We start from the raw sequence: 27,733 nt of genomic DNA on the forward strand, positions 1-27,733 counted from the left end.
GTTAGTGTAGTTAGTGTAGTTAGTGTGGCAGCCATTAAAACAGAGCGCGTCACATTACAGTTAAATTTACTGGGTTCGTGAGTTGATATTTGTTATTTTGGGCGAATGCATGTATGCATTATAGAATTATCAGCTACCAATTTTTGAGGTAAATATACCTCGCTGTATTCAACTGATTTTATGCGAATTATATTTTCAAATATAATCATATTTAGTTTCTATTTCATTTTGTTTTACATTTTAGAGATATGGTCAAAATTAACAGCAATGGCATCCTTAGGGATAGTTGACAAACATCATGAACAAGAATTCTTAGCTGTAATGCAATACTACATGCTGTGGGATACTGGTGCAGGAGCTGATTGTTCCCAAAGTAGTGGCTTGTGTGTGCTAGGGCTCATTCATGCAAAGCATGGGACAGCAATTACAGATTACTTACTTAGCCAGTTGAAGGAAGCACAGAATGAGGTATAATGATCTGCAAAAATATAGTGTAGTCATAGAATCAATTGAGCAGTAAAGCAAATGCGTGTTGAGCAATGAAATGACAAATTAAAAGATAAAGCAGGGAATAGTAAACTTGAACTTATTGATCATAGTTTATTAAAAGTTAAAGTATCAAATATTATGTAGAAGGTAAAGTTAAAGACATAAAATTAACGTTATATACATAGGGTTGAATAAAATAATATTATGCAGGATATGGTATATTTATAATCTGAAATGATTTTCGTATAGATGGCCTGTCATTGGAGCTGTTTAGGACTGAGTCTGGCTACTACAGGATCGCACGTGGACAATTGAAATTCAGCCTTTATCAAAGTGATATTATTATGGGTTAAGGGTTCTGCTATAGGCATGATCATTCTTGGATCCAGATCAATGCACGCAATTGAAAATATGGTTGCGGTAAGTCGAAATAAAAGTTTGTTTACACATATTTCGATGATTAATACGATCATCTGCTATTTATTTCTCAATTTGAATAAATATGTTACATATTCATATGAAGAATAACTTTATCCACCAACTGCATATGGATACTGATAGTTAGTTTGGAATGTGTAGGTTCCTTTAGCTCTGTAAAAGAAATTGATATGTATTAGTATCAGAAAATCAAATTAATATTAAAAAGAGTAGGGCCCAAACAAAGATGTTTCCCTATTAAATATTATAATAAGTACTGTACTTTGGCTATCTGCATTCTATGCATTTGCGTATCTTCATATTTCTCGGAAATGCGTAACGCTCTGCAATCATAAATTAATGACAGTAGTAAAATAAAACTCACTTTGGGTCAAGAGTAGGACCACCCATGTATGCCATTGCACCATTCTGAGATACACCGAGGAAGCCTTTTGGATTCATAACAGATTCACTGTAGTATTCATAGCTGCGTGAATGTGCGCAAGCTCCTGTGTTTCATAAAATTTATTATTAATATTGTACATACGTGCGCAGGCACGCGAGCGCGCCCATACACATACACGAGGTGCGCAGTTAACATCTTTTCAACTGATACCTGTTAGTAACTCGAGACTCTATAGTAAGTTCCTTACCTATCAAGTCATTGACGCATCCTGGTTGATTTCTTCCATCATTGGCAAAGAAATCGGAAGTACCAACAGAGATATCCAGACCTAAATATCCGGCGCATGTGTGAATAACTTGAACATTTCGCGCGTCCAATTTATCAACTCTTCCATCAGGTCCTTTGTGTTCAAACATTGGCTTGGCAGCGTCGAGTGCTATAATGGCAAATATTTAGGGATTTAGTATAATTTACTGTATCATGATTGCCGGATATAAAATCAATTTGCATTAAAATGTATAAAGATTTAAAAATTACTTTTCTCCGAGTTAAATTAATCTAAATACATCTTCGATGTTTTAAAAATTTATCCCTCAAACTTGAAAACTTCACTTATCTTTCTGTTTATCTTTCATTTGCCAATCTCGATCAATCTATTCTATTGTTTCCTATGTGACATTAAAAACTGCGTTCCTCGATCTTCGTGGAGAACTTTAGAATACCATTCTACTAATATATCGTTACCCACCGATAACTTCCGCGACTTGGCTCGACCTTCCTATCTCTAGTGCACTTAAGCCTGCCACATGAGCACCCAGGGAATGTCCAACAATTTTCAATTTAGACGTTCGTAAACCAGCGCTAGCTTGTAGGAAATTCACGAAATCAGCTACACGCAGAGCAACGCGTGGTACGCTTTTTGCAACGACGGAATAAAGCAGGTTTTTCGCTATGTTACCCCAATCGACGATAATGACGTTGCTATCCCAGACATTAAGGAAAGCTGAAAACAAGAAATATTGTTTGTCATAATATTGAAATATTGAAAATATAACCATTACCGCTCACAAGTTGTAGCACACCCTTTGATATTCACCACGAACTCGATACTTTTTACTGCTCTTACTTGCTAAGTGTTTTGTTATAAATCTATTTCGTTGGTCCGTCTTATAATGTACGTAATGTAAATATATATTTGTCTTATAATGTAAAATATTGATTAAGTTCAACTCGATAAAGTCAGGAAGATTCTATGTCTCGAAATAAGATGAAAATCAAAAAATGAAATTTCCAACGTGATTCCGTTGTTAAAATCTTTTATTCTTATTTCGAGTCACAGAATCTGCCCTGGCCTCAGTTATATCACGAATTTTAGCTCACAGTGTATTTATTACACCGACGAAACTTATTTACCATCGCGTACGAGTGTACATGACGAAGATCGACCATTGGCATTCCAACCGTGAGTAACTATGATGGTTTCCCTGTGCGGGTTCCAATGACTCTCTCGTACAGAGACTACGTCGTTTAGATTTAGCACATCACCAATCATAGGGTTATCTCTAGAATAAAAATTAAATTTTTCAATGTTAATTCCTCGAACACGGTATGACCTACTTGTAATTGTTTCTTCTCTGCAAAAAAGAATTTTTACCTTGCAGACTTATTCTCATTTTAGCAAACGAAGAGCAACTGTAACGTCTTAACGTAGAATGGAAAATTGATGAATAACGATAAGGCACATTTTGCTCAAACTGAAGATTCTTTTTAATGTTTGACATTTTTAATGTAATGGATTGAAAATGATTGCAATATCATGCGAGGTTCTTTATAGTTCTCTATAGTTTGTGCATAAAGGTAGACTGACAGGCGATTATTATAGTGATCTTTCATAGCGAACAGATCAGCTTTATTATAATTAGTTTAGTACAAATTACTTTTCTGATTAATCAAATAATTTGAAATACTTTTTCAGCTTATCGTAGCTATTCAGCTAATCGTAGTTAGATCGTGCATTTTTATGCACTCGTGGAAAACTTAAATATGCAAGAATATACATAAACGTACAGAAGATATTTTCAATAAATAAAAAGGTTACCAAAAAATCATTCTAACCGTGTGTAAAGGTTGAAACTGATCGATTCCACATTGATACCTAAAATGGCGAGTTCTAATTCAGTTAGTGGAGAGTTATCGATTTTAATCAGATGTGGCACTCCTGTTTCATCCGGAAAGATCGTATAATTGTTTTTCGTTAACACCGTCAGCAACGCAGGATAAACTGAAAGGAAATTGTTTTTCATTAATCAGTTACTCGATTTGTCCGTGTCTAGATCGAATAATATTCTGATACGAACTTAATGCTATTCCAGTTGCCATTGCTGTTGTCGTGGCTCACTATGCACACCGCAATATAGTAATCCGACTTCTTGGCTTTCGCGTTTTGCCGCTTCTTTTTATAGGTTTAAGGGAAACAATGGTAATCCACTCGAGTATTATACAGTTGATAAGTGACTGATACTCGATTGATGGATTAATAGCGAGTCACACTCACGAATCAACTACAAGTAGTTAGAAAAATAGCGTGGATCTTCTACTCTTAACGAAAGCACGGTCTTAAGTACGAAGTTAAGTTCAGTTAAGTGCGAAGACATTTAATCATTTGTTTTACCTATATTTTAGACATATTGTATGTATTAGAATTTCTTTTAATTCCACAAAAGCTGAATTCTGATATCTAGTTTGAATCTTTGACTTGGCAATGCTTTAAAATAGGTTTGATTAAAATTTTTCTATTCGCTTCGCGAGTATTTAGGAAATTCATTTCGTTACTTTGAAAGTATGTAATTTAAACCTGTTGACTTAGAGTGTTAAGCTTCTTTTTAAACTTTTATCTAAATTTCAAGTTAAATAGCACGTAATAATTTCGAGTAATGCGAGAAACAATATAACGCTGACGTCTCTAAAGTTAGTCTTTTTTCCTTTTTTTTTTAATTGGAGCTATCAATTACTTGAGTCTTTTCTTGCTCACCTGGTAGAAGCTCGTCAAGAAAACTACTCAATGAAGTATTATATTTTGTGTCATTTCTTTATATTCCTTTTCGAGCTTTTGGGGCCACCTGTGAAACAACGTGAACAGCATACAATGTAAATAATTCATTATAATGGAAATTCTGGTTATACATAAATAGCTCTTAATTCTTTAAAGTTCCTTGAACAATCGATAAGTATTAACTACATGCCTAGTAGACAGGTGTTTGTAATTTTAAATAATCATCATTATGGATCGTAATGGAACTCATTTGTTTTTCGAATTTTTCAGGACAAGTGTTTTTACATTTTCAAGAATCGCTCCTTGGACATTGTAAGACCCGTGGAAAACCGTAATTTACCATTTCTTTTCACTCTAGTTGTTTTTATAGAAAATTACGATAGTTGTTATTATCTTACCAGTGGCTTGTGATTAAACGATCAGATTAGACGATTCAGACTGTCCGTCGGTTTCTTCATAGATTGTTATCGATTCGAAATTATTGCAGCATTATCAATATGGATCGTACTATCATCGAAACTATCATTAGAAGTAATTTATTTCGTGATAAAGTAACTATTTTCCCAATAAGTTTTATGCTCCAGAGTATCTTAAGTTTCGAAAGACGAAACAGGGGATTATTCGAAATTATTTCACCGTAGACTTCGCACGTCATTTGTTGATTACATTAGGCTTGAAATATTGGACGTGGCCACTCGTTGATTAAATAACTTTAGAGATAAAAAAATTGCACACCATCGAACGATCGTCGGGCGTTTATCGTTTTTTAGACTCACGAAATCATTGTTAGCTCGTCTCCTTTAGAAAGAGATGCGTTTGTTTTCATGTTTGCCATGTAGGATTTATAATAACGATGCGAGATTTCTATCAGAACTGACCTAATATTAAATCGTCTTAGCCTTGCTCCCATTATGGTTAAGTATTTTTCTTTATTTTCCTCGGAAATTCGTGCTTCATGGCACGTGTTAGGTACCTGATATTCGGATAATAATTAGAATCCCAAATATATACGTTATCCGCTAAGGGTCTCAGAGTGTTTTTTTCGCCGACTGGTTGCAGCTATTTTTGATCGCAATTTTTCGCTGCGAGCAATGCCATATTTTCCTAGAGAGACTCTTGCATAATTTTGGCTCATTTATTTGCCAGATTCTCCTTCGCAAATACTGGCGACGAAGAGATAGGTGCAGGACTAACCCCGTTGATTTGTCAACGTTGTTTCACTCGTCTCCGACATAATTTCGTCTCGTGCTACCTCGTTATCGTTGGAGTAAAAAATCACACTGGATTTTTCAGATAATATCGATGGAAATGTTTATGCACGTATGTATAAATCTCGTCGCTATTACATGACAGGATGACGATTCTTCGAAATATTCGCGTTCTTCGAGATCATGTGAATTATCATTCTCGATATCTTGAGAAGCCTGTAGCTTTTTTTCTAGGTAAATACGTTGAGAGCGATAAGTGTAATTGAGACGAATGTTCTTCAGATTCTATGTTTTTATATGTTTCCATAATACGATAAAAGAAAATGGGAAAAGAAAACTATGTGAGCGATGAACGAAAGGATCCCTTTTTTCTTTCTTCGGAGAGGTGAATTAATGATTAGTTGGAAGAATGTGTTTGTAAAAATTACGGAGATTCCTTTGAATTATTAATTTTTATGTAATAACTTTTACGTAATTGCGTAAAAATGATTATACTTGAATATAAGCTAACACTTGGCCTTTGTTTTTAGTAGAATTTTAAGGACATTGAAATTTATTATCAAGTTCCCTTTTCGCAAATTATACACTTCGTATGTTTTTTTCCTACAAATTATACTTCAGATGCGGATAAATAATCGACATGTGTGCTAAATACAAATTGTTTACTTGTGCCGATTCAAGTTGACATTTGGTGCGTGTATTGTTCTTAAGAAAACACTATTTTGTATATTTTGAAATTTATCTTTTTGTCTAATCCTATCGGTACACATAGGAAAATAAAAGTTAGAATATGATTTACGTTCGTATTCCTACAAAAATTTATATACTATATATATAATAACTAGATATTAAATTGTTAAAATATAATATAACGTGATATTTTTATAAAATGAGGAATACGAGATATCAAGATTCAATGTTTTCAGGTTCATTACGAATTACAAAGGATTATATTCGGTCACAGGTATAGGATTCCTCTAAGTGTTCAGATGAGTACCAATAAAGAATACTTAAGTCAGTGGAATCAATATGAGATCGCGGAATGCGAATTCTTCAAAGTGACCAGCTAACTGTCGCTGTCTTTTCCGCGAGTCTGATATTCTACGCATAACTCGCATTCGCGCGTCTTCACATATACCCTCTAGCGATTACTCAAATATATATTTGTTGCGTTTCTCACAGTGATTATTAGAATTTTTCCGAACTATTATGATCTACGAATGAAAAGGAATTTTGTATTTTGAAATTTTTAGCAGTCCAGTCCTTCGTGTAACTTCATCATTTTGCAAAATTCTTCCTTTTATTGGGTTGTCCGAAAAGTTTCTTTCGTTTTATAAGGAAATAATAGACGCACGATGCTTTTTCTTTTATATTATTTTATTGAATTGTACAGAAATATAACGAAATGGATCATACTTAATTCGATAAAATAATATAAAACAGAAATTGTTGTTCATCTATTATCACCTTATGAAACGAAAGAAACTTTTCGGACAACCTAATATATCTTGCTCATTTAAAATCAGAACTTTTATAACGTAGCCTTATTTTATTTAGTCTTGCTAGAAAGTAAGGCTACATTGGAAAAAATGTGGATTTTTCATTTCATGTTTATTCGAGAAAAAAAGCGTCAAAATCTGATTTATTTTTAAACGTCCCGGTATAATGTATCAGCTTGATTCATATTATTTGTGTTTCTTTTTGTCTCGCATTGTTGACTATCTCGATAACCAGCATCCTACCGTATCTAAATATTGCTCCGAGTTGACGAGGGCTTTTAGTTTTATCGGATCGGAAGTTTCTGCGCAGAAGATCACTGTCGTTGATTTCCTGCTTATTTTTTATTTGAGATTTTAAGACGATAAGTCGTTCTTGCGAGATCAAAAGATTCGCGAAGGTTTTTAATAGATAGCTTATCATAGGTGATCACCGTTCGATGTTGACGTATCGTCTGACGTATGTTTATCGTATCGTCGTTGCTCTATTTATATACAGAGATTAACCGTGCGTGTGCCCAGTATTGTTCAAGAACAGGTACTTGAAGAGAGGGTTAAATTACTTGTACGAGCTCAAGATGCTTTTATCAATAGGATTTGTAATACTTGCGAAAGAAGGTAGAATTTCCAGTATTTCAATAAATAAGAACATTTCCAATAGTGACACATCCCTTTTTCCTATAGCGATTGTTTAACGATTTTTATATATAGTTTATCGAACGATCAAAACAATCGTAAAAACGTCCATCATTAAAGGAAACAATAAAGTAGAATAAAGAACAAAAATAAAGTTGGTATTTGTGAAAATTACGTATTAGGTTGTCCGGAAAGTGTCTTTCTTTTACAGACACGTCTTTTACAACGCATATTTATACAAACATGAAACCTAATCTGTCGAACGCTGTGATCTTTATTTTGATAGAAGAAAATGGATCATACGTAATCCGATAAAATAATATAAAATGGAAAATGTTGCCTATCCATTATTTTTTCCTTATAAAACGAAAGAAACATTTCTGACGACCTAATAGACGATCGGCTAATTTTGTCAAAACGCTGTTACGTTACGTAACATAGGACAGTGTTACAATATAAGCCATTTATATTATTAAGCTCTTTGTTTAACAATCTTTGAGACGAATCAAGGTATTTTTGGTTAGCCTCTGATGGTTTGATCGAGTCACAGCTGCGTCGGAGTTTCTGTTTCAATTGCGAACCAGTAGGTTGTTGCTGTCGTGTATTTCTTTCATTTCCAGTGACTATTTATAAAGTTATTGATATTGTTATTGAAACAGTGTGCTATTCTTGATCAAAATTCAGATGGAGCGAAACGAGCACGCTGTTTCCGAGTGATCACAGGCGGATTAGCGAATGAAGTTTGCGTTTAATTAAATTCAAATCTAAAAGAATTATTGTATTAAGGTGTAATCTCTGCCTTGCACGATTATTCTCTTCCTTTAGAGAAGAATGATTTTACTTTAATCAGTTCGATATTAGTTTATCAGAGTCTCATCGGGAATTGAAAAATTGCTGCAACCGAAAGGTTATATTTAAATTGAAAATGATATTTTTGTTTCTTTACCCGCTTGATCGTCGCTTAATTTATCCTCAGAAGATTAATTATACATTGAGCTGTCAAAGTTATGGAGGAATGGCTAAATGTAATATAAATAGCGTCTTCTCTCAAGTCGCTTAGCTTCTAAACCGAAAACAACGTTTTTATTACATCATTTGTTTCTTCTGCACTTTACGCAGTTTCAGAAAAAAACTAACTACTTAACTGATAATTTATTATACTTATTTACCTAAAATTTCGGAGAAATAAGTAAAAAATTGTATTATTCGTACATGTTATATAGCTTTCTGGCAAATTTCGAATTCCGTTGTGACGAAATGACACTGGAACTTTTTCGTATTTCGAAAATGGACATAAAAGTCAGCGATTAGAGCCACGTGCAACCCAACGTTGTCGTCATCGCCCTCGCTGTTGTTTCGCGAGGTTATCGACACTAATCGATCATAAAGCTGTCGTTTCAGACAGTTGCAGAAAAAGACAGGAAACTGTATCAATTAAAAGTAATTACTTGAAAAAAAGACTACAACTTTTACATACATTTATCATATGTCGCGTGAAGAGGCACCGTTACTCGTAAATTACATCACGTTGCACTGCTGGTGTTAGTTTATCGCGATTATTGTATCACGTTATTGCAAATGTTGCAAGCTCAGAAAGTCAATCAGACGGTGCAAATTTTGACAATCCGAATCTCAAGGCAGGTCTGGAAGGAAACGTGTTAAACGCACCATCTGAATGTGTACTCTTGCGAGTTGATGCGTTTCCTTTAACCCTTAGAGTGCTAAGGACACAAATATGCGTTTGTCAATTTTTCCAAACACCTACGCAGAAGGAATACTATTACGTTTGTGTGAGATAAATATAAATGCATTGCTTATATATAATGCATATATTTTATATGAAAAATCTACTGCTTCGAAACAAAAATTTAGTGAATTTCATTTAGCGTTGATAAGAGACATTTTACGAAAATATTTCCAACGTAGAAGCACGGCGGGAGGAGGAAAGAGAAAGTCTGAGGACTTTTGTTTAATCGATAGGCATTTTCCATCAAAATGCCCTAATCGTGCCGGTACAACACAATTATCGAGAAGAAACTGTGTCGTTTGTATGAAAAATAAGAGAAGGAGCGACACGCGATACGAATGCAGAAAATGCGATGTCGGATTATACAGGGTGGTTGGTAACTGGTGATACAAGCGGAAAGGGGGTGGTTCTACGCGAAAAAAGAAGTCGAAAATATAGAATAACAGCCGAGAATATGTTTGGGGTAAGTGGAAATAAAAGTTGTTTTACATAAATTTCAAGCCATGGTAAGATCGAATGTTATTTATTCCTTAATTTATTTTCTAATTTGTACAAGTACTTTACAATTATTGAAATACATCGAAATATTGAATATTCGAAAGAATAATTTTATCCATCAAGAACATAAGGATATTAACTGCTAGTTTCGAAGTGGTAAGTTCCCCTAGCGCTGTAAAGAAATTAACATATATTAGCGCATATATTAGCTAACTAAATTAAATTTTAAGAAATAATTCAACAGATATATCTTGCAATTAGCTCTCAAGTATCTATTATGAACTCAGCTAAAAGCGTGCGACCCAGGCAAAAATGTTCACCTCCTAAATATTATAACACGTACTGTTCTTTAGATATTTGCGTTCTATGGATTCTTTAAATTCCCCGGAAATGCGTAAAGCTAAATAATTTATCAGTAACAGTAGTAAAATAAAACTTACTGCAGATCGAGGTTAGCGCCACCCATGAATGCTGCTGCACCGTTGTCACCTACACCGCGGAAAGCTTTTGGATTCGTAATAGATTGACTGAAGTATTGGTAACTGCGTCCATGTGCGCAAGATCCTGCGTTTCATAAAATTCGATTTCTAGTATCGCATATACAGGCGCGCGCACACACAACCGCGCAAATAATATTTTTTACATCGAAAATTGTCAGTAACAGACGATACTGTAAGCACGTTACTTACCTAACAAATCATCGCCGCATCCTGGTTGATGTCTTCCATCATTGGCAAAGAAATCGGAAGTACCAACAGAGATATCCAGACCCAAATATCCGGCACATGTGTGAATAACTTGAACATTTTGCGCGTCCGATTTATCAACTCTTTCACCGGCTCCTTTGTGTTCAAACAATGGCTTGGCAGGGTCGAGCGCTGAAATGGCAAATATTTAGAGATTTAAGTATAATTTACTGTATCATAATGTCGTTTTGTTGTATGATGTTTTTAAAACGTTTTGCTTCGAGTTAGCATAATGTAAACATATTTTGACATTTTTAAATTTATCGTCGAAACCTGCAAAGCTCATTTATCTTTCTGCTTATCATTCATTTGCAAAACCAGATCAATCTACTCTACTGTTTTCAACCTGACGTTAAAATCAACGCTACTGAATTTTCTCGCAGAACTTTAGAATGCCACTTTAATAATATATCGTTACTCACCGATAACTTCCGCCACTCGGCTCGATTTTCCTACCTCTCGCGCGCTCAAGCCGGCGACATGAGCACCGAGAGAGTGTCCAATAATCTTCAAGTTGGACGTGTGTAAACCAGCGCTAGTTCGCAAGAAATTCACGAAACTAGCTACGCGGCTAGCTACGCGTGGTACGTTCTTTGCAACAGCGATATAATCCGTGTGATCCGCTATCTTGCTCCAATCGACGACAATGACGTTGCAGTCGCGGACCTTAAGGAAAGCTGAAAACAAAAAAAAAAAAGAAAAGGAAATATTGCTTGTCATAACTTTAAAATATCAAAGATATGGCCACTGCTGCTCGTAAATTGTAGAATATCTGCTGATGTTCGATGCGAATTGAAGATTTTTGACTATTTTTAGCTTCCAAGTATTTTTAGTATAAATCTGTTATTTCTTTACATTTAAAAACAAGCTTGCAAAGTAGAATAAAGTTGTCACGTTTGAGGCCATGTTTTGAAGAAGATAGGCTTCGAATATGTTCGATCACGTGTGCTTGACAAATGCAATTTTCTCGAAAACGAATTTTCAAACGAACTAATTTTATTCTATATTTCCGATTTATTTTCGCACGTAGAATAATCTATTACCAATCGTCTGCCTCTACACGATCAATAATTAAGCAATATATTGTCAAACGTCTCGTGTTATACCATTTCGAGACGAAAGAAATCAGGAATTTTATTTGCATTTAGTGGCGTTAAAATATTAGTCTGTATAATTTTACTCAAAAGATAAAACTCACTGGAAATTTCGAATAGTTCGATATATCTTGTAGTATATTTGTCAAGTTTTCAAACTCGATTTTCTCGAAAGATCAAACGTGCAACGTAATTTCGCTATTTTTATTTTCGAGTCACACGATCTCTACTGACTTCAATTATTTGACACGAATTTTAGCACTTTAGGTGTATTTGTTATATTACATCGATGATACTTTACTTACCATCGCGTACGAGCGTACATGATTCAGATTGACCGTTGCTATTCCAACCGTGAGTGACCACGATGGTTTGTCTGTTTGCGTTCCAATGACTCTTTCGAACCGAGTTTATGTCGTTTAATTTTAGGACGTCGCCATTTCTACTGTTTTGTCTAGAATAAATAATATGTTTGAGCGAAGCTGTTAAACGTATTTCGAATGTATATTCATGTAACGCAGTTGTTTGTTCGCTGGAAACAAAGTTTTAACCCACATTTTGCACATTTTTGCACATTTCGGTCTTACTCTGATTTTAGCGAACAAAATCGCTTTCTCGTATATTAAGTTCAAACTGAACATGTTTTCTAATGTTGGGAAGATATAATAAAAATGATGGAAAGAATGTAACAGGGTTAACATTAGACAAAATTCTATGGTAGCACTTGCGTGAAAAGAAGCTTGAAAATTAGCAAAAATTCTCTAGCTACGCGCCCCTATGGATAAAGCAAGAGCAAAGTTTATGACATTAAATCGCAGGCTCCTATTTTCTTAAAATTTAACCTTTTCGAATAGGAATTCTGATTGCACGTTAGGAAGAAAAGATATAATTCGTTAGGGTGTTTTGCTGTGATTTAAAAAATTCAAGGTAATGATTCCCGTAAGTAGATTTACGACAGAAATGTACAAAATGTATATGAGGATTTCCCATAAAGAAGGAGATTGATATAAAATAATTCCAACCGCGTGTAAAGCGTGAAACTGATCGTTTCCACATTGGCACCGAAAAGAGTCAACTCTGTTTCACTTAGTAAGGGGTTATCATCGAGTTTAACCAGAGACGGATTTCCTTCTTTGGTTGGTAGAATCGTATAATTGGCTTCCCTCAACATCGAAAGCAACGTAGGGTAAACTGAAAAAAAATTTCTTTCGTTCTAACTACGAATTATTCGATTTTTCCCGATCGAAAAATATTCTGATACTAACATAGTGCTAATGATGCATTTACCATGGCTGTTATCGTGATTCACTATACGCACCGCGGTATAGATCGACTTCTCAGCTTCCTTCCTTTGCCGCTTCTTTTTATAGATTTGATGGAAACAATGATTATTCACTCAAGCACCGCACAATTGATAAGAAACTGATACTCACCTGATGAACGATGGCCGACTCGCACCGATGAATCTTCTACAAATAATTAGAAAATTAAGGTGAATTGTTTCATCTTAACACGAAGCACGATCTTAAGTGCGAAGTTAAGTTAAGTTAATTGCAAAGATATTTAATTACTTGCTTTGGTTATAATTTCATTTATTTCTCGGAAGTCTCCAAATTTAATTCTCCAAAATCTGAATTCTACTGAATATTTATTTTGAATCTTTGATTCAACCACGAAAATAGATAATTTACATTTGTTCACTACGAATGTTAAGCTTCTTTTTAAGCTGTTCAAAATTTAGATTCGAAGTTAAACAGTACGTGAATATTTCGAGTAATACAATGAACAATAATGGTACTGTATCTAAAATTAGTTGTCTGCCCTTTGTTTTTATCGAGGCTATCGCTTATTTTAGTCTTACTCTGCTTACCTGCTACAAGTTACTCGTTAAGAGAACTATGCATTCTATGAAGTATATCGCCACGAATTAGTTATTTATATCTGTTGCAAGCTTTTTGGGCCGTTTTTGAACAGATGTGAACATTGTATGTAATTCATTATGATGGAAATTTTGACCATACGTAAATTGTTCTTAATAGCTACTATTTTAAATGATTAGTTAATTAATTAACAGCTCTAAGGTTTTCAAAACAATCGATAGACACGAATTACGTAGTAAACAGGTGTTTGCAATTTTTTAAACGAGGGATCGTAATCAGATGTTGCTGCACCTTTCGTTATTAAGGTGAATTATCATCATCATGGATAATAACAGAATTCTATTTTTTTTTCGGAACACATGTCAGTATATTCTCGATAATTACACTCACGATCTGTTATCAATTGTAAGAATTCGTCTGAAAATTATAAGATCCATCCAAAATTGTAATTTACGATTTCTTTTCAATCTAATTGTTTTTACAGAAAATTATCATAGTCGCTATTACCTCATCCATGACTTGTGATTTTGTGATCCTTGAAAATTTTCAGATCCAAAACTGTAATTCACGATTTCTTTCTCACTTCAGTTGTCTTTAGAGAAAATTACTACAACCCGTGATTAAATGATTAAACTATTCCGAGACTAACCATCGATTTCTTCGTAGATCGTTATCGAATCGAAATTATTATCGTTAATATGAATCGTACTATCGTGCAAACTGTCATTAAAAATCATTTATTTCGTGATAAAGTAACCATTTCCCCAACAAGCTTTATGCTCGAGTGTGTCTTAAGCTTCGAAAGACGAAGCAGGGGATTATTTGTAACATCGTAAACGAAACTCAACTGTCAAATATGTTTCACCGTAGACGTCACACGTCATTTTACTGATTACGCTAGGTTTGACATATTGGATGTAGATACTCGTTGATTAAATAACTTTAGAGATATAAACGATCAAAAAATTGCATACCTTCAAACGATCAACGGACGTTTGTCGTCTTTTAGACTCACGAAATCACTGTTAACTCGTTTCCCTTGGAAAGAGATGTGGCTGTCTTTATGGTTGACATGGAGAATTTATAATAACGATGCGAGATTTCCATCAGAACTGACCCGTGCTCCCATTCCGCTTAATTATTTTTTAAATGCTTCTCTGAAATTCCTGTTTTATGACACATCTTGGTCATTTGATATTTCGATAATAATCGGAATTTCAAATATATGCGTCATCCCCTAAGAGACTGAAAGTGGGTTTTTGGGACCCGATTCCAGTTATCCTTCCCCTGGCAACAATGCCATGTTTTCCTACGGAAAATCGTGCGTAATCTTGACCCATACTGCGAGACAATGCTACGAACTAATTTAGGATAGTCGCAGCATAGTAGTTTACAGACAGCGTCTGTTGATTCGAAACTTGTACACGCAGGCTATGGCTTATCATAAATTATCATAGACAAATCAGTTTTACATCGTTCCATCTCGAACTCTGTTTTGTTATTTGTTCTTTTATTGCATTACTCGTAACAGTCTTTTCTTATCTTCGGTTTACTAATAAGAATGATGATATCTTGGATGTAACAACTCTTGTGAATTAACCATTCATGTACGTAGAATGTCAACAAAAATATTTACCTTCTCCAACGTAAATACAATACGTTGTTTCTTGTGGGACAAGTGGAAACTGTTCCACTTAAGTGTCATCCCGCGTTCTCAGATATTGGTTTTAATCGACGTAAAAAATTGAACGTTATCAGGGTTATTACGGATTGCATTCTTAAGGAAGTCAGATAGGTGGATAATTTTACCAAGACTAGAATTGAGTTTTAAAATCAGGTAAGGTTTTACCAGCGTAGATTATGGAGATTTGTAGAAAATATCGTTTGGAAAAAAAGAAATAGTGGAGAGATAAGTAAGGGGTATAAGAGTATTTCGTTTACTTCAAAGAGTCCTGTAAATCTAACATCAAAGGGTAAAGTTCATTCATCGGATCAGAGAGAGTATTATCTAATGGCAGTTGATGATGATAACGATGCAACCTTTATGAAGGAATTTTTATAAAGAGTATTATGTAATCCCATTTAATACGTTTAACGTTTGGTATAAAGATAACAAGTACAGGGTAAAATATTATCGTGCAAGACTATACTTCAAAACAATTTACATTTTCAACATTTATTTGTCATTCGATTACACGTAAAATGTTTATAATGGAAAATCTTTTTAATGAAAAATGAATGATAATGTCTCAGGTACATTAAAATTACATATCTATCAAGGTGAATGGTGGTGATTTTTTATTCTTTTTTAATTGCTATCATGTCTGTTCGTAATAAACTATTAATTACTATTTTATCGAGTTCAATCAGGGAAAATAAGTTCAAAAAATTTCCCCGAGGCGGCTTGTCCCACCCGTTCCGTGTCCCACGGCGACAAATTATTATATTCACATAAAGAGACCAACGATTTATTAATTACGCGACTACACGACACATAGAACCGCTCTTTCTTTCTTCTGCTATAGTACATTCCACGTACATCACGTACTCAAGTGCATTGCACGCTTCCGCGACAGTATGCAAAGAACCAGCACGGATCAACGATCAGTGATACGAAATAGATGCACGAAGACGTTCGTTCGCTCGCGTTCTTCAAAGATGCAATATCAATAGCATTTCAAAGCGATCACTGGATTGCTTTACATGTGCCATCGCGATATTATAGTGCGCCTGTTAGGCGACAAATTACGGAATTCGCGATTAGTTGTGCACCTGGAAATTGCACGTGTTGAGCTCGTGGGCGCGACGAGGACTCCAGCGCATCTTCTTCGCCCTCGCCGCGTCTTACTCGTACCCTTGCGGACTACACGCTTCGCGTGGCATACTCTCCGGATAATATCAATAAGTTCGAGCATGATCATTCGTAGCTCGTACGACGCTCGTTCCGTTGGACGGAGACGTCTTTTTCGCTGTGGCGACCTACACGCATGTGCGCTGAAGCTTGTAATGAGACGATAGCGGAGTAGACGAAAGGACAAAAGTTCGTCGTTGACACATGTGTTCGCAACTACTGTTTATCGATTGCAGTACACGATTACTGAACGAAATAGGAAACCGTGCACAGTTTAATCGATGCGGTAACGAGGTTGTTGGAGACATGTCTGCGTAATTGTAATAGAATTTTCATGGCTCCTAAGAGCAGTGCGTAATATGCCGTCGCACAGAAACGAGAAACCAATCCCTCGAGGATTCGATAGCGCTTCGATAAATATCCTTCGTGCTCTGCGTCTATTTCCCGAAACGATAGCACGCGATGAAGCTCTTACCGCAGTTTCAATGGACTATGTATGACGCACGTTAATTAAATTTCTTGTCTGTTTTCAGGATATGGCAGCGACTGGCTATTGGTGATTCAGAAATTTAATTCTATACGCAGGTTAGTCTGAAAATTGTGATATAATCGAGAAACGAACTTGTTAACACGATGGCTGTCACGGTGATTATACTCACGTTATTAAATTTTTTCGAACGATTAAAATAAGATAAATCTTAAGGATTAAGACATTTCCGACAATGCGAATGATTTTGATTAAAGATCACAAAAAGCTTAATACCTTTTCCTTACCTTAATACCTTAAATTTTCTTATCTTAAGTATATTTTCTCATCTTAAGTATGATCACAAAAAGGTTAATACCTTTTGTTAAATTTTCTTATCTTAAGTGTATATAAACTATATTTTTTTAATAAAAATTATATGTACTTACCTCGTCAGTGAAGCATGAAGGAGAAGCAATTTTTATGAATATTATTCAAGTTCATTAATACTCGTTGTCACTGCAGTACGTGTTTAATTTAAATATATTCATAACTCGATGTGCGATTATGTAAATTCCATATCGCAATCGTTTCACTCAATCTGTAAAACATATGATTAATTAGAAACGATAGTATTTAATAAATTAAACATACATTACAAAGGTTTCTTTATGTATTTGTTGAAGCATACGTTTGTATTAAAATAAAGCGACGTTTATCCTATCCGTAAGGCGTACTACGGGCGGCTATAGACCACGTATTGTACATACGACGAGTATTGTACATCCTCGAGGCTTTTATTAACAATGGAATGGTGTAACAAGAGGGCAGTCCTATATAATATGTTGTCCTCTTTCCACAATGAAGAATTGGTTGACACGAAACATCATTCTCGCATGCAAAAAATGATTAAAAAGCCGAAGTGTGTTGTCGATTACAATCGATTGATGGTAACTGTGAATCAAATCGCAATACCAGTGCAAGATTTGCGATTTTGGCCTATGTGTAATACCATGTTTCGAAAAATATCACACACAATACCATTATTAAAAGCTATTAGTATCATACAATTACATTATTACAATTATATCATATTATTATATTCTGTAATGTTATTCGTTTCTAAATTGTAATTAAAAGCGAGTGTGTTGAGAAATTATTAATACTCTGTTTTGAGGAAATTTTTTTCTCTTCGAAAAACACCGTCAGAGCAGCTCGATTTGCAGTGAACGCGGCCGCTGACGATCTTTCTCGCGTGCACTGTTCTGGCGCGGAGACTCGTTCAGCGGGAGTGCCGCGACGAAGAAGCCGCCCGTAGCGAAAGGGTTAAGACGACGCCTTGGCTCGGCATCGCTATGCGTATGCTCATGCTTGCATCGAAATCAACTCAAAGAATTCAGGATACGGCTGCACTAAATCGAAATAAGATTCTTATACGAATTTTAATGAACAATAAAATCAACAGCTATTTATTTTTTAATTTCCGACATAATCTATACAAGTATCTTACTAATATTGAAATACATCTGCACAAACTACATCCAAATATTGAATATTCAAAAGAATAATGTTATCCATCAAGAGCATAAGGATAATGAGAGTTAGTTTTGAAGTAGTAGGTTCCACTAGCACTGGAAAGAAATTAACAAATATTAGCACCAGTCAACTAAATTAAATTTTAAGAAATAATTAAACAGATATATTCAGCAATTAGCTCTCAAGTATCTATCCAAATTCATACTTTTATGAACTCGGCTAAAAATGCAGGACCAAGAATTTTCACCTCCTAAATATTATAACATGTACTGTCCTTTAGATATTTCTTTGTTCTTTGGATTCCTTAAATTTCCCGGAAATGCGTAAAGCTCGATAATTTATCAGTAACAGTAGCAAAATAAAACTTACTTCGGATCGGGGGTAGCACCACCCATGTACGCTGTTGCACCATCTGCACGTGTGCCGAGGAAGCCTTTCGGATTCGTAATTGATTCAGCGAAGACTTTGTAGCTACGCACGTGTGCGCAAATTCCTGTGTTTCATAACATTCGTTTTTAACATCGTACAGACAAACACACACAGACTGAGGCACGGAAGTAATATTTTTTAAGTTGAAATGTGTCAATAATAGAATACTCCGTAGTATGTTCCGTACCAAGCAAGTCAATGCCGCATCCTGGTTGATGTCTTCCATCATTCGCATAGAAGTCTGAAGTACCAACAGACAGATAATAACCGAACTGTCCAGAGCATGTGTGAATAATTTGAACATTATCTGCGTCTGATTTATCAAGTCTTTCTCCGGGTTTTTTGTGTTGAAACATTACGTTGGCAGGATCGAGAGCTATAATGGCAAATACTTAGAGATTTAGTGTAATTTACTGTATCGTAATGATATTTCGCCGAATATGAAATCAACTTATATCAAAGAGCATATAGAACTTGAAAATGCTCTTCTACGAGTTAGAATAATCTAGACATATCTCCGACATTTTAAAATTTATCGTTCAATCTTATAAACCTCATTTATCTTTCTGCTTATATTTCATTTGCTAACCATAAATCAATCTACTCTACTGTTTTTAACCTGACGTTAAAATCAGCGCTATTGAATTTTCAGCGTGACTCACCGATAACTTCCGCCACTCGGCTCGATTTTCCTACCTCTCGCGCGCTCAAGCCCGCGATTTGAGCACCGAACGAATGCCCAACAATTTTCAAGTTGGACGTTCGCAAACCAGCCTTAGTTCGCATAAAGTTTATAAAACTAGCTGTACGTTGAGCAACGTGCGGTACGATCTCTGCGACGACAGAATAAATTAGTTTGTCCGCTATCTCACTCCAATCGAGAATAATAACGTTGCAGTCTCGGACCTTAAGGAAACCTGAGAACAAAAAATATTCTTCGTAATTAATGTTAAATTATCGAGTATATGGTCACTGCAGCTCAAAACTCGTAGGACACTTGTTCACATTGAGTAACTATTGAATACTTTTTACTGCGTTTATGTTCCAAGTATTTTAATATGAATCTATTATTTTATTAGTATTATATATGTCCTATAACGCGAACTACCACGCAAAGTCAAATTCTTGTAGTTTATCAACAGATATTTATGGCCGACAGTGCACATATTGCATAAATGGGCATCTAAATTCGATACAGCCGAAGTCCAGGAAGATTCTATGGCTCAAATTAAGACGAAAATCAGGAGCAACGGAGTTGCGTTGAAGCCTTTATTTTCGACAAACTGGAGTTTAGAAATTAAATAAATATACGTGAATTTGCCTAGTTCTTAATCACACAGGAATACAAAATTGGAAAAACGGGTCTAAAATGTAGAATAAAATCATCTCGTTCTGTAGTTTTGAAGAAGACACAGTTTGACGTTCGTATAACGACACCTTATCTATTCAACAATATGTAGGTTAAACCTAAAAGGAATAATACTGGTGTTTTCGACGTGAAAAAATATTAAACAGAATACTTCGGAATTTTGAGGTCTTTTCAAAATTCTAGATCGCGCAATTTCATACAGCCGTATTCTTGGCAACTTTCGAAAGTCAAGTTTTTTTGAAAAACGAAACCGTGTAATTGTAAAACGTAATTTTGTTGTTCTGTATCTTCGTTTTAGTTCGAGTCATAGAATCTCCCCGAACTTCAATTATATCACGAATTTGCGCTCACAGCGTATCTACGTATTTACCATCGCGTATGGTTGTACAAACTGGAGCTTCACCGCTGTGAGACCAACCATGAGTGACCATAATGGTTTGTTTAGTTGCCTTCCAGTGACTGTTCCGGACGGACTCTACGTCATTTAGTTTTAGGATCTCGCCATCTGTGGGATTCTCTCTGGAAAATCAAATTAGCTGAAACTGTTGAACGTACCTTAAATCTGCCTGCCCAATATTCGTCAAATACAAGACAACCTATAAAGAGGGAAATTGATATAAAATAATACCAACCGTGTGTATAGCGTGAAGTTGATCGTATCCAAGTATGTGTCCATAGTGAGGTTTTTAGGCACGGGTTCTTTATTGATTTCAAAGTGAGTTATGTATCCGTCTTCATCCGTTTTAACTGTTGGACTGATAAAGTTCAACATCGAAAGAAGCGTAGGATACACTGAAAAAATTTCTTTCGTTACTAAGTTACTCGATTTTTTCGTATTTCGATCTAGAAAAATTCTGATACGAACGTGTTGATAATGGTACATTTGCCATGGCTATCGTCGCTATTCACCACACACACCGTGATATTGTTTTACTTCTTCTTCTTCGTGTTTCGCCGCTTTTTTATACGTTGATGAGAAATAATAATTTTTCACTCATGTAATGCACGGTTGGTAAGTGACTGATAGTCAATTGATGATGGATGAAAACCGACTCAATTGATAATGGATAAAGACCGATATAACTGATGATGATTGACGACCAACTCAACTAATGATGGATGAAGACCAAAATTATTCCATAAGTAAGTAGTTAGAGAAATACGGTGAATTTTTTAACTTTAACGGATGCATGATCTTAAGTGGAAAGTTAAATTGAGTTAATTGCAAAGATTTAATTATTTGCTTTAAATATAATTTAATTTATTTCTCAAAAGTATATATATATGTGTGTGTGTGTGTAAATTCTATAGAATTTAGAACACCAACCGAAGGCTTGACTTTCCCTATATTTATTGGCAGTCGATCGAACGATATAAATTGAGAAGGACGGGTACTTAAGAAAGAAAGGGAGGAGATACTGAAGAAGACTTGGAAAATCGAATCTTGAGTTTTCACGAATCGATCGCCTGATTTCCAAAAATATTGCGCCATTACATATGTATATATATATGTCGGAGAAGGGTCTGGAATAAGGTTGTGGGTGTTTGATAAATCTTCATTGGAATTGGTTATCGCCGTGTTATAACGAAGGTACGGTCTGTTAATACGAGTATGGATACTACCGACTCGACAATCAACCGCGGCGGTTGGACACTCGCGATACTAGTGATGTTGGTCTTAGGTTCAATAACGAATGCGCGGTCAACGGGATGATAGATGTACGTGCTCACAAAGATCTAAGTCCAACTCTTTGCGAAAACGTGGAATATCCACCGAGCGTACAGACACTAAGTAACTCTCTAATACAACCTCACGAGAGAATGACTCCTCGTCGCGGTGATGCTACAGAGGAAAGCTATGATGGGCTGTGTTTGAGGATACGAGATCATCGGATTCGTCGAGGATAGCCTTCGTTCATAAGGTGAGGGAATTTGGCGTTACTGCTAATTGGTCAATCTCCATATCGGTGATTAGAAAAAGATGCTAGCTGCCCTCAAAGGAAAGCTGCTAGTGAGAAACGCCGTTCGTTGAAAAATAGATCTCTCCTATTTTCCCGTAGCTGGGACAAAGTCTGTTCGTTGGAAGGACTTTAGTCAAATAAATTCTATGATTTATGACGGGCCCTCAGGCTAGCTGAACATGTACTGCAGAGACGGATCGACATCTAGCAATCATCTTTCTCGACAGTCAAATACCTGGACAGGAGGCTAACTTGGAAAAATCACATCATAGACAAGACAAAGCAACTCAAGGACAAACTCAAGAAATTCTATTGGCTCACTGACCGACGCTCCAACCTAAGCACACAGAACAAAATTAGCCTGTACAAGATAGATGCTAAGATCCCTAATTGATGCACCTTGGTATGTAACCAATGAAACAATACACCGCGACCTCAAGATACCCACAGTCAAAGAGGAAATAGCAAAATATAGCGACAGATATAGCAAAAGAGTCAACAAACACCGAAACCCCCTAATCACTGGACTACTTGATACGACGGACCAGATTCGCAGGTTGAAGAGGCACTACCCGCTAGACCTAAACGCTAGATTCAATTAGTTATCTAAATTAAGTAATATTTACTTATAAATTATACTTATCTATAATAAGTATTAACTTGTTATAAATAATCAGCCATGTCACTGCGCCACGCCAGAAAAATTACTGAAAATTCTCAACGCGAGAATTGATTGTAATTTTAATAAATAAATAAAAAAGAAAAAAAAAATCTTGCTCGAAGAATAGGATCTGCGTGTGGCGAGCCACGGAACAGAAACCATTGGAATGTTTACTGTCGCGTACCGCCAGAAATATCTCTTTTAAGGAGAGCTATAGAATTACTCCATTACCTTTGTTAGACAAAGCGTTCATCCCGTGACCGCGGCTACGTTCGGCGACTGGCTGTCGCCTCGAGCCCAAGCTCATTATCACAACTCGCGAACAATTACAATCGGATTAAATAACTACAATTGTTTAATTACAGCTATAGTAGACTCTAGATTACAATGTTGCGGGATTATCCAAAATTCCAAAGGCTCCGGTGTTCTTTCATCTCCGACATATATATATAATTATAATAATAATTTAATAATTTCGGAATAATTTTTAGCAATACGGAAAACAATAACAGAGATGTTTCTAAAATTAGCTATTTCTTTTATTGAAGTTATCATTTACCATAGTTCTTCTTTTGATTACTCGTTTCTAATAGGTTCAGCGAACCACCGAATGAAGTATTTCATTATATAAGATATATAAGATTTGATTTATATGAGATTTATAATCTTTATATAAGATTTCAAAGTTTGGAAATTACGTAACTATAAAATTTCTTCTTCGAAAAATTTACATTAACTTTACAATTAAAACAGTTTGGAATAATATTACGGTAGATCAATGTAAAAAATTCATAGAAGAAAATGTACCGAAGTGATAGGAAACAACGGATATTGGACAAAATATTGAATTTAAACAAAAATTGTGTATATTTTTTTACCAAAATTTAATACTTTTGGGTAGTCCTAAACTTTTGACCGACGAAATATTATACAGATTTCGTTCATTGTTTATAACTTGGCTACCGAGGAAAATATCAAAATGAAATTTTTTTTGTAAGTGTACAAACAAATTTCTAATTAGTCAATACCAAAATTAGAACACTGTATTTATATTTTTTGTGGAAAGTAAATCAATTATTTAATTCTTCCATTTCGTCTTAAACTTTTGTCCGCTACCGTATATGAACAATTGAAATTCAACCTTTATGAAGCTGACTCTTTTACTCGCCATCGCTGTGCGTATGCTCACGCTTATATTTCAATCAACTCTAGGAATTCAGGATATGGCAGCAGTTAGTCGAAATAAAAGTTCTTTTATACGAATTTCAATAAAATCACCAGCTATTTATTTTTTAATTTTTTTCATAATCTATACAAGTATTGAAATACATCTGTACAAAATAAATTCAAATATTGAATATTCAGCAGAATAATGTTATCCACCAAGAGCAAAAGGATATTGACCGGTAGTTTTGAAGTAATAGGTTCCTTTAGCTCTGTAAAGAAATTAACATATATTAGTAGCAGGCAACTAAATTAAATATTAAAAAATAATTAAACAGATATATTCTGCAATTAGCTCTCAAGTATCTATCCAAATTCATACTTTTATGAACTCAGCTAAAAATGCAGGACCAAGAATTTTCACCTCCTAGATATTATAACATGTACTGTCCATTATTTATTTGCATTCTACGCATTCTTCCAAATCCCCGGAAATGCATAAAACTCCATAATCTATCAGTAACAGTAGCAAAATAAAACTTACTTCGGATCGGGGGTAGCACCACCCATGTATGCTGTTGCACCATCTGCACGTGTGCCGAGGAAGCCTTTCGGATTCGTAATTGATTCAGCGAAGAATTTGTAGCTACGCAAGTGTGCGCAAATTCCTGTGTTTCATACCATTCGTTTTTAACATCGTACAAACAAACACACACAGACTGAGGCACGGAAATAATATTTTTTAAGTTGAAATGTATCAATAATAGAATATTCTGTAGTATGTTCCGTACCAAACAAGTCAATGCCGCATCCTGGTTGATGTCTTCCATCATTCGCATAGAAGTCTGAAGTACCAACAGACAGATAATAACCGTGCCCTCCAGCGCATGTGTGGATAATTTGAACATTTTCTGCGTCTGATTTATCAAGTCTTTCCCCGGGTTTTTTGTGTTGAAACATTACGTTGGAAGGATCGAGAGCTATAATGGCAAATACTTACAGATTTAGTACAATTTACTGTATCGTAATGATATTTCGCCGGACATGAAATCAACTCACATCAAAATACATATAGTTTTTAAAAACGTATCCCTTCGAAATAAGATAATGTAAGAATATCTCCGACATTTTAAAGATTATCGTTCAATCTTAGAAACCTCATTCATCTTTTTGCTGATATCTCATTTGCAAAACCAGATCAATCTACTCTACTGTTTTCAATCTGACGTTAAAATCAGCGCTATTGATTTTTCTCGGAGAACTTTAGAATCCCACTTTAATAATATATCGTTACGTACCGATAACTTCCGCCACTCGGCTCGATTTTCCTACCTCTCGCGCGCTCAAGCCGGCGACATGAGCACCGAACGAATGCCCAACAATTTTCAAGTTGGACGTTCGCAAACCAGCCTTAGTTCGCATAAAGTTTATAAAACTAGCTGTACGTTGAGCAACGTACGGTACGATCTCTGCGACGACAGAATAAATTAGTCCGTCTGCTATCTCACTCCAATCGAGAATAATAACGTTACAGTCTCGGACCTTAAGGAAACCTGAGAACAAAAAATATTCTTTGTAATTAATATTAAATTATCGAATATATGGTCACTGCAGCTCAAAACTCGTAGCACACTTGTTCACATTGAGTAACAATTGGATACTTTTTACTGCGTTTATGTTCCAAGTATTTTAATATGAATCTATTATTTTATTAGTATTATATATGTCCTATAACGTGAACTACCACGCAAAGTCAAATTCTTGTAGTTTATCAACAGATATTTATGGCCGACAGTGCACATATTGCATAAATGGGCATCTAAATTCGATACAGCCGAAGTCCAGGAGGATTCTCTGGCTCAAATTAAGACGAAAATCAGGAGCAACGGAGTTGCGTTGAAGCCTTTATTTTCGACAAACTGGAGTTTAGAAATTAAATAAATATACGTGAATTTGCCTAGTTCTTAATCACACAGGAATACAAAATTGGAAAAACGGGTCTAAAATGTAGAATAAAATCATCTCGTTCTGTAGCTTTGAAGAAGACACGGTTTGACGTTGGTATAACGATACCTTATCTATTCGACAATGTTGTAGGTTAAACCTAAAAGGAATAATGCGGTATTTTCGACCTGAAAACATATTAAACAGAATAATTCGGAATTTTGAGATCTTTTCAAAATTCGAGATCGCGCAATTTCATACAGCCGTATTCTTGGCAACTTTCGAAAGTCGTCTTTTTGAAAAACGAAACCGTGTAATTGTAGAACGTAATTTTGTTGTTCTTTATTTTCTTCTTAGTTCGAGTCATAGAATCTCCCCGAACTTCAATTATATCACGAATTTGCGCTCACAGCGTATCTACGTATTTACCATCGCGTATGGTTGTACAAACTGGAGCTTCACCGCTGTGAGTCCAACCATGGGTGACTATAATGGTTTGTTTAGTTGCGTTCCAGTGACTGTTCCGGACGGACTTTACGTCATTTAGTTTTAGGATCTCGCCATCTGTGGGATTCTCTCTGGAAAATCAAATTAGCTGAAACTGTTGAACGTACCTTAAATCTGCCTGCCCAATATTCGTCAAATACAAGACAACCTATAAAGAGGGAAATTGATATAAAATAATACCAACCGTGTGTATAGCGTGAAGTTGATCGCATCCAAGTATGTGTCCAAAGTGAGGTTTTTAGACAAGGGTTCTTTATTGATTTCAAAGTGAGTTATGTATCCATCTCCATCCGTTTTAAGTGTTGGACTGATATAGGTCAACATCGAAAGAACCATAGGATAAACTGAGAAAATTTCTTTCGTTACTAAGTTACTCGATTTTTCCGTATTTCGATCTAGAAAAATTCTGATACGAACGTGTTGATAATGGTACATTTGCCATGGCTATCGTCGCTATTCACCACACATACCGTGATATTGTTTTACTTCTTCTTCTTCGTGTTTCGCCGCTTTTTTATACGTTGATGAGAAATAATAATTTTTCACTCATGTAATGCACGGTTGGTAAGTGATTGATAGTCAATTGATGATGGATGAAAACCGACTCCACTGATGATGGATGAAAACCGACTCAACTGATAATGGATAAAGACCGATATAACTGATGATGATTGACGACCAACTCAACTAATGATGGATGAAGAGCAGAATTATTCCATAAGTAAGTGGTTAGAGAAATAAGGTGAATTTTTTAACTTTAACGGATGCATGATCTTAAGTGGAAAGTTAAATTAAGTTAATTGCCAAGATTTAATTATTTGCTTTAAATATAATTTAATTTATTTCTCAAAAGTATATATATATATGTGTGTGTGTTTAAATTCTATAGAATTTAGAACACCAACCGAAGGCTTGACTTTCCCTATATTGGGAATCGATCGAACGATATAAATTGAGAAGGGTGGGTACTTAAGAAAGAAAAGGAGGAGATACTGAAAAAGACTTGGAAAATCGAATCTTGAGTTTTCACGAATCGATCGCCTGATTTCCAAAAATATTACGCCATTATATATATATATATATAATTATAATAATAATTTAATAATTTCGGAATAAGTTTTAGCAATACGGAAAACAATAACAGAGATGTTTCTAAAATTAGCTATTTCTTTTATT

The 27,733-nt window shown here is 35.2% G+C and overlaps 5 protein-coding genes across 6 annotated transcripts; 1 reads left to right on the top strand and 4 right to left on the bottom strand.

Moving 5' to 3' along the window:
• LOC117158387 (26S proteasome non-ATPase regulatory subunit 1-like) lies at nt 1–24,775 on the top strand. Of its 2 annotated transcripts, none has more exons than XM_076618335.1 (4): nt 1–148; nt 245–468; nt 739–909; nt 17,054–24,775. In XM_076618335.1, exons 2-3 carry the CDS (start codon nt 268–270, stop codon nt 802–804), a joined length of 267 nt encoding a protein of 88 aa, XP_076474450.1. In that variant the 5' UTR covers nt 1–148; nt 245–267; the 3' UTR covers nt 805–909; nt 17,054–24,775. The 2 variants fall into 2 exon arrangements, with proteins under 2 accessions (XP_076474450.1, XP_033193121.2); XM_033337230.2 differs by lacking the exon at nt 17,054–24,775 and adding an exon at nt 6,499–6,770.
• LOC117158379 (pancreatic lipase-related protein 2-like) lies at nt 941–4,423 on the bottom strand. The gene is made up of 8 exons (XM_033337222.2): nt 4,344–4,423; nt 3,670–3,873; nt 3,428–3,593; nt 2,726–2,874; nt 2,061–2,315; nt 1,560–1,748; nt 1,292–1,415; nt 941–1,080 (listed from the first exon to the last, which is right to left on the bottom strand). The coding sequence occupies exons 2-8, from the start codon at nt 3,689–3,691 to the stop codon at nt 1,020–1,022; spliced, it is 966 nt and encodes a 321-aa protein (XP_033193113.1). The 5' UTR covers nt 3,692–3,873; nt 4,344–4,423; the 3' UTR covers nt 941–1,019.
• On the bottom strand, nt 9,959–13,770 carry LOC117158385 (pancreatic lipase-related protein 2-like). The gene is made up of 9 exons (XM_033337228.2): nt 13,660–13,770; nt 13,223–13,258; nt 13,055–13,149; nt 12,812–12,980; nt 12,095–12,243; nt 11,118–11,372; nt 10,639–10,827; nt 10,390–10,513; nt 9,959–10,121 (listed from the first exon to the last, which is right to left on the bottom strand). Exons 3-9 carry the CDS (start codon nt 13,077–13,079, stop codon nt 10,085–10,087), a joined length of 948 nt encoding a protein of 315 aa, XP_033193119.1. The 5' UTR covers nt 13,080–13,149; nt 13,223–13,258; nt 13,660–13,770; the 3' UTR covers nt 9,959–10,084.
• On the bottom strand, nt 18,427–21,336 carry LOC117158384 (pancreatic triacylglycerol lipase-like). Its single transcript, XM_033337226.2, has 7 exons — nt 21,186–21,336; nt 20,953–21,112; nt 20,691–20,839; nt 19,614–19,868; nt 19,139–19,327; nt 18,892–19,015; nt 18,427–18,617 (listed from the first exon to the last, which is right to left on the bottom strand). Exons 1-7 carry the CDS (start codon nt 21,208–21,210, stop codon nt 18,557–18,559), a joined length of 963 nt encoding a protein of 320 aa, XP_033193117.2. The 5' UTR covers nt 21,211–21,336; the 3' UTR covers nt 18,427–18,556.
• LOC117158383 (pancreatic triacylglycerol lipase-like) lies at nt 24,206–27,115 on the bottom strand. Its single transcript, XM_033337225.2, has 7 exons — nt 26,975–27,115; nt 26,742–26,901; nt 26,480–26,628; nt 25,405–25,659; nt 24,898–25,086; nt 24,651–24,774; nt 24,206–24,378 (listed from the first exon to the last, which is right to left on the bottom strand). Exons 1-7 carry the CDS (start codon nt 26,997–26,999, stop codon nt 24,318–24,320), a joined length of 963 nt encoding a protein of 320 aa, XP_033193116.2. The 5' UTR covers nt 27,000–27,115; the 3' UTR covers nt 24,206–24,317.
• Nucleotides 27,116–27,733: the final 618 nt, after the last annotated feature.

The sequence above is a fragment of the Bombus vancouverensis genome, chromosome 5 (genome assembly GCF_051014615.1).
Source record: "Bombus vancouverensis nearcticus chromosome 5, iyBomVanc1_principal, whole genome shotgun sequence".
Lineage (NCBI taxonomy): Eukaryota > Metazoa > Arthropoda > Insecta > Hymenoptera > Apidae > Bombus > Bombus vancouverensis.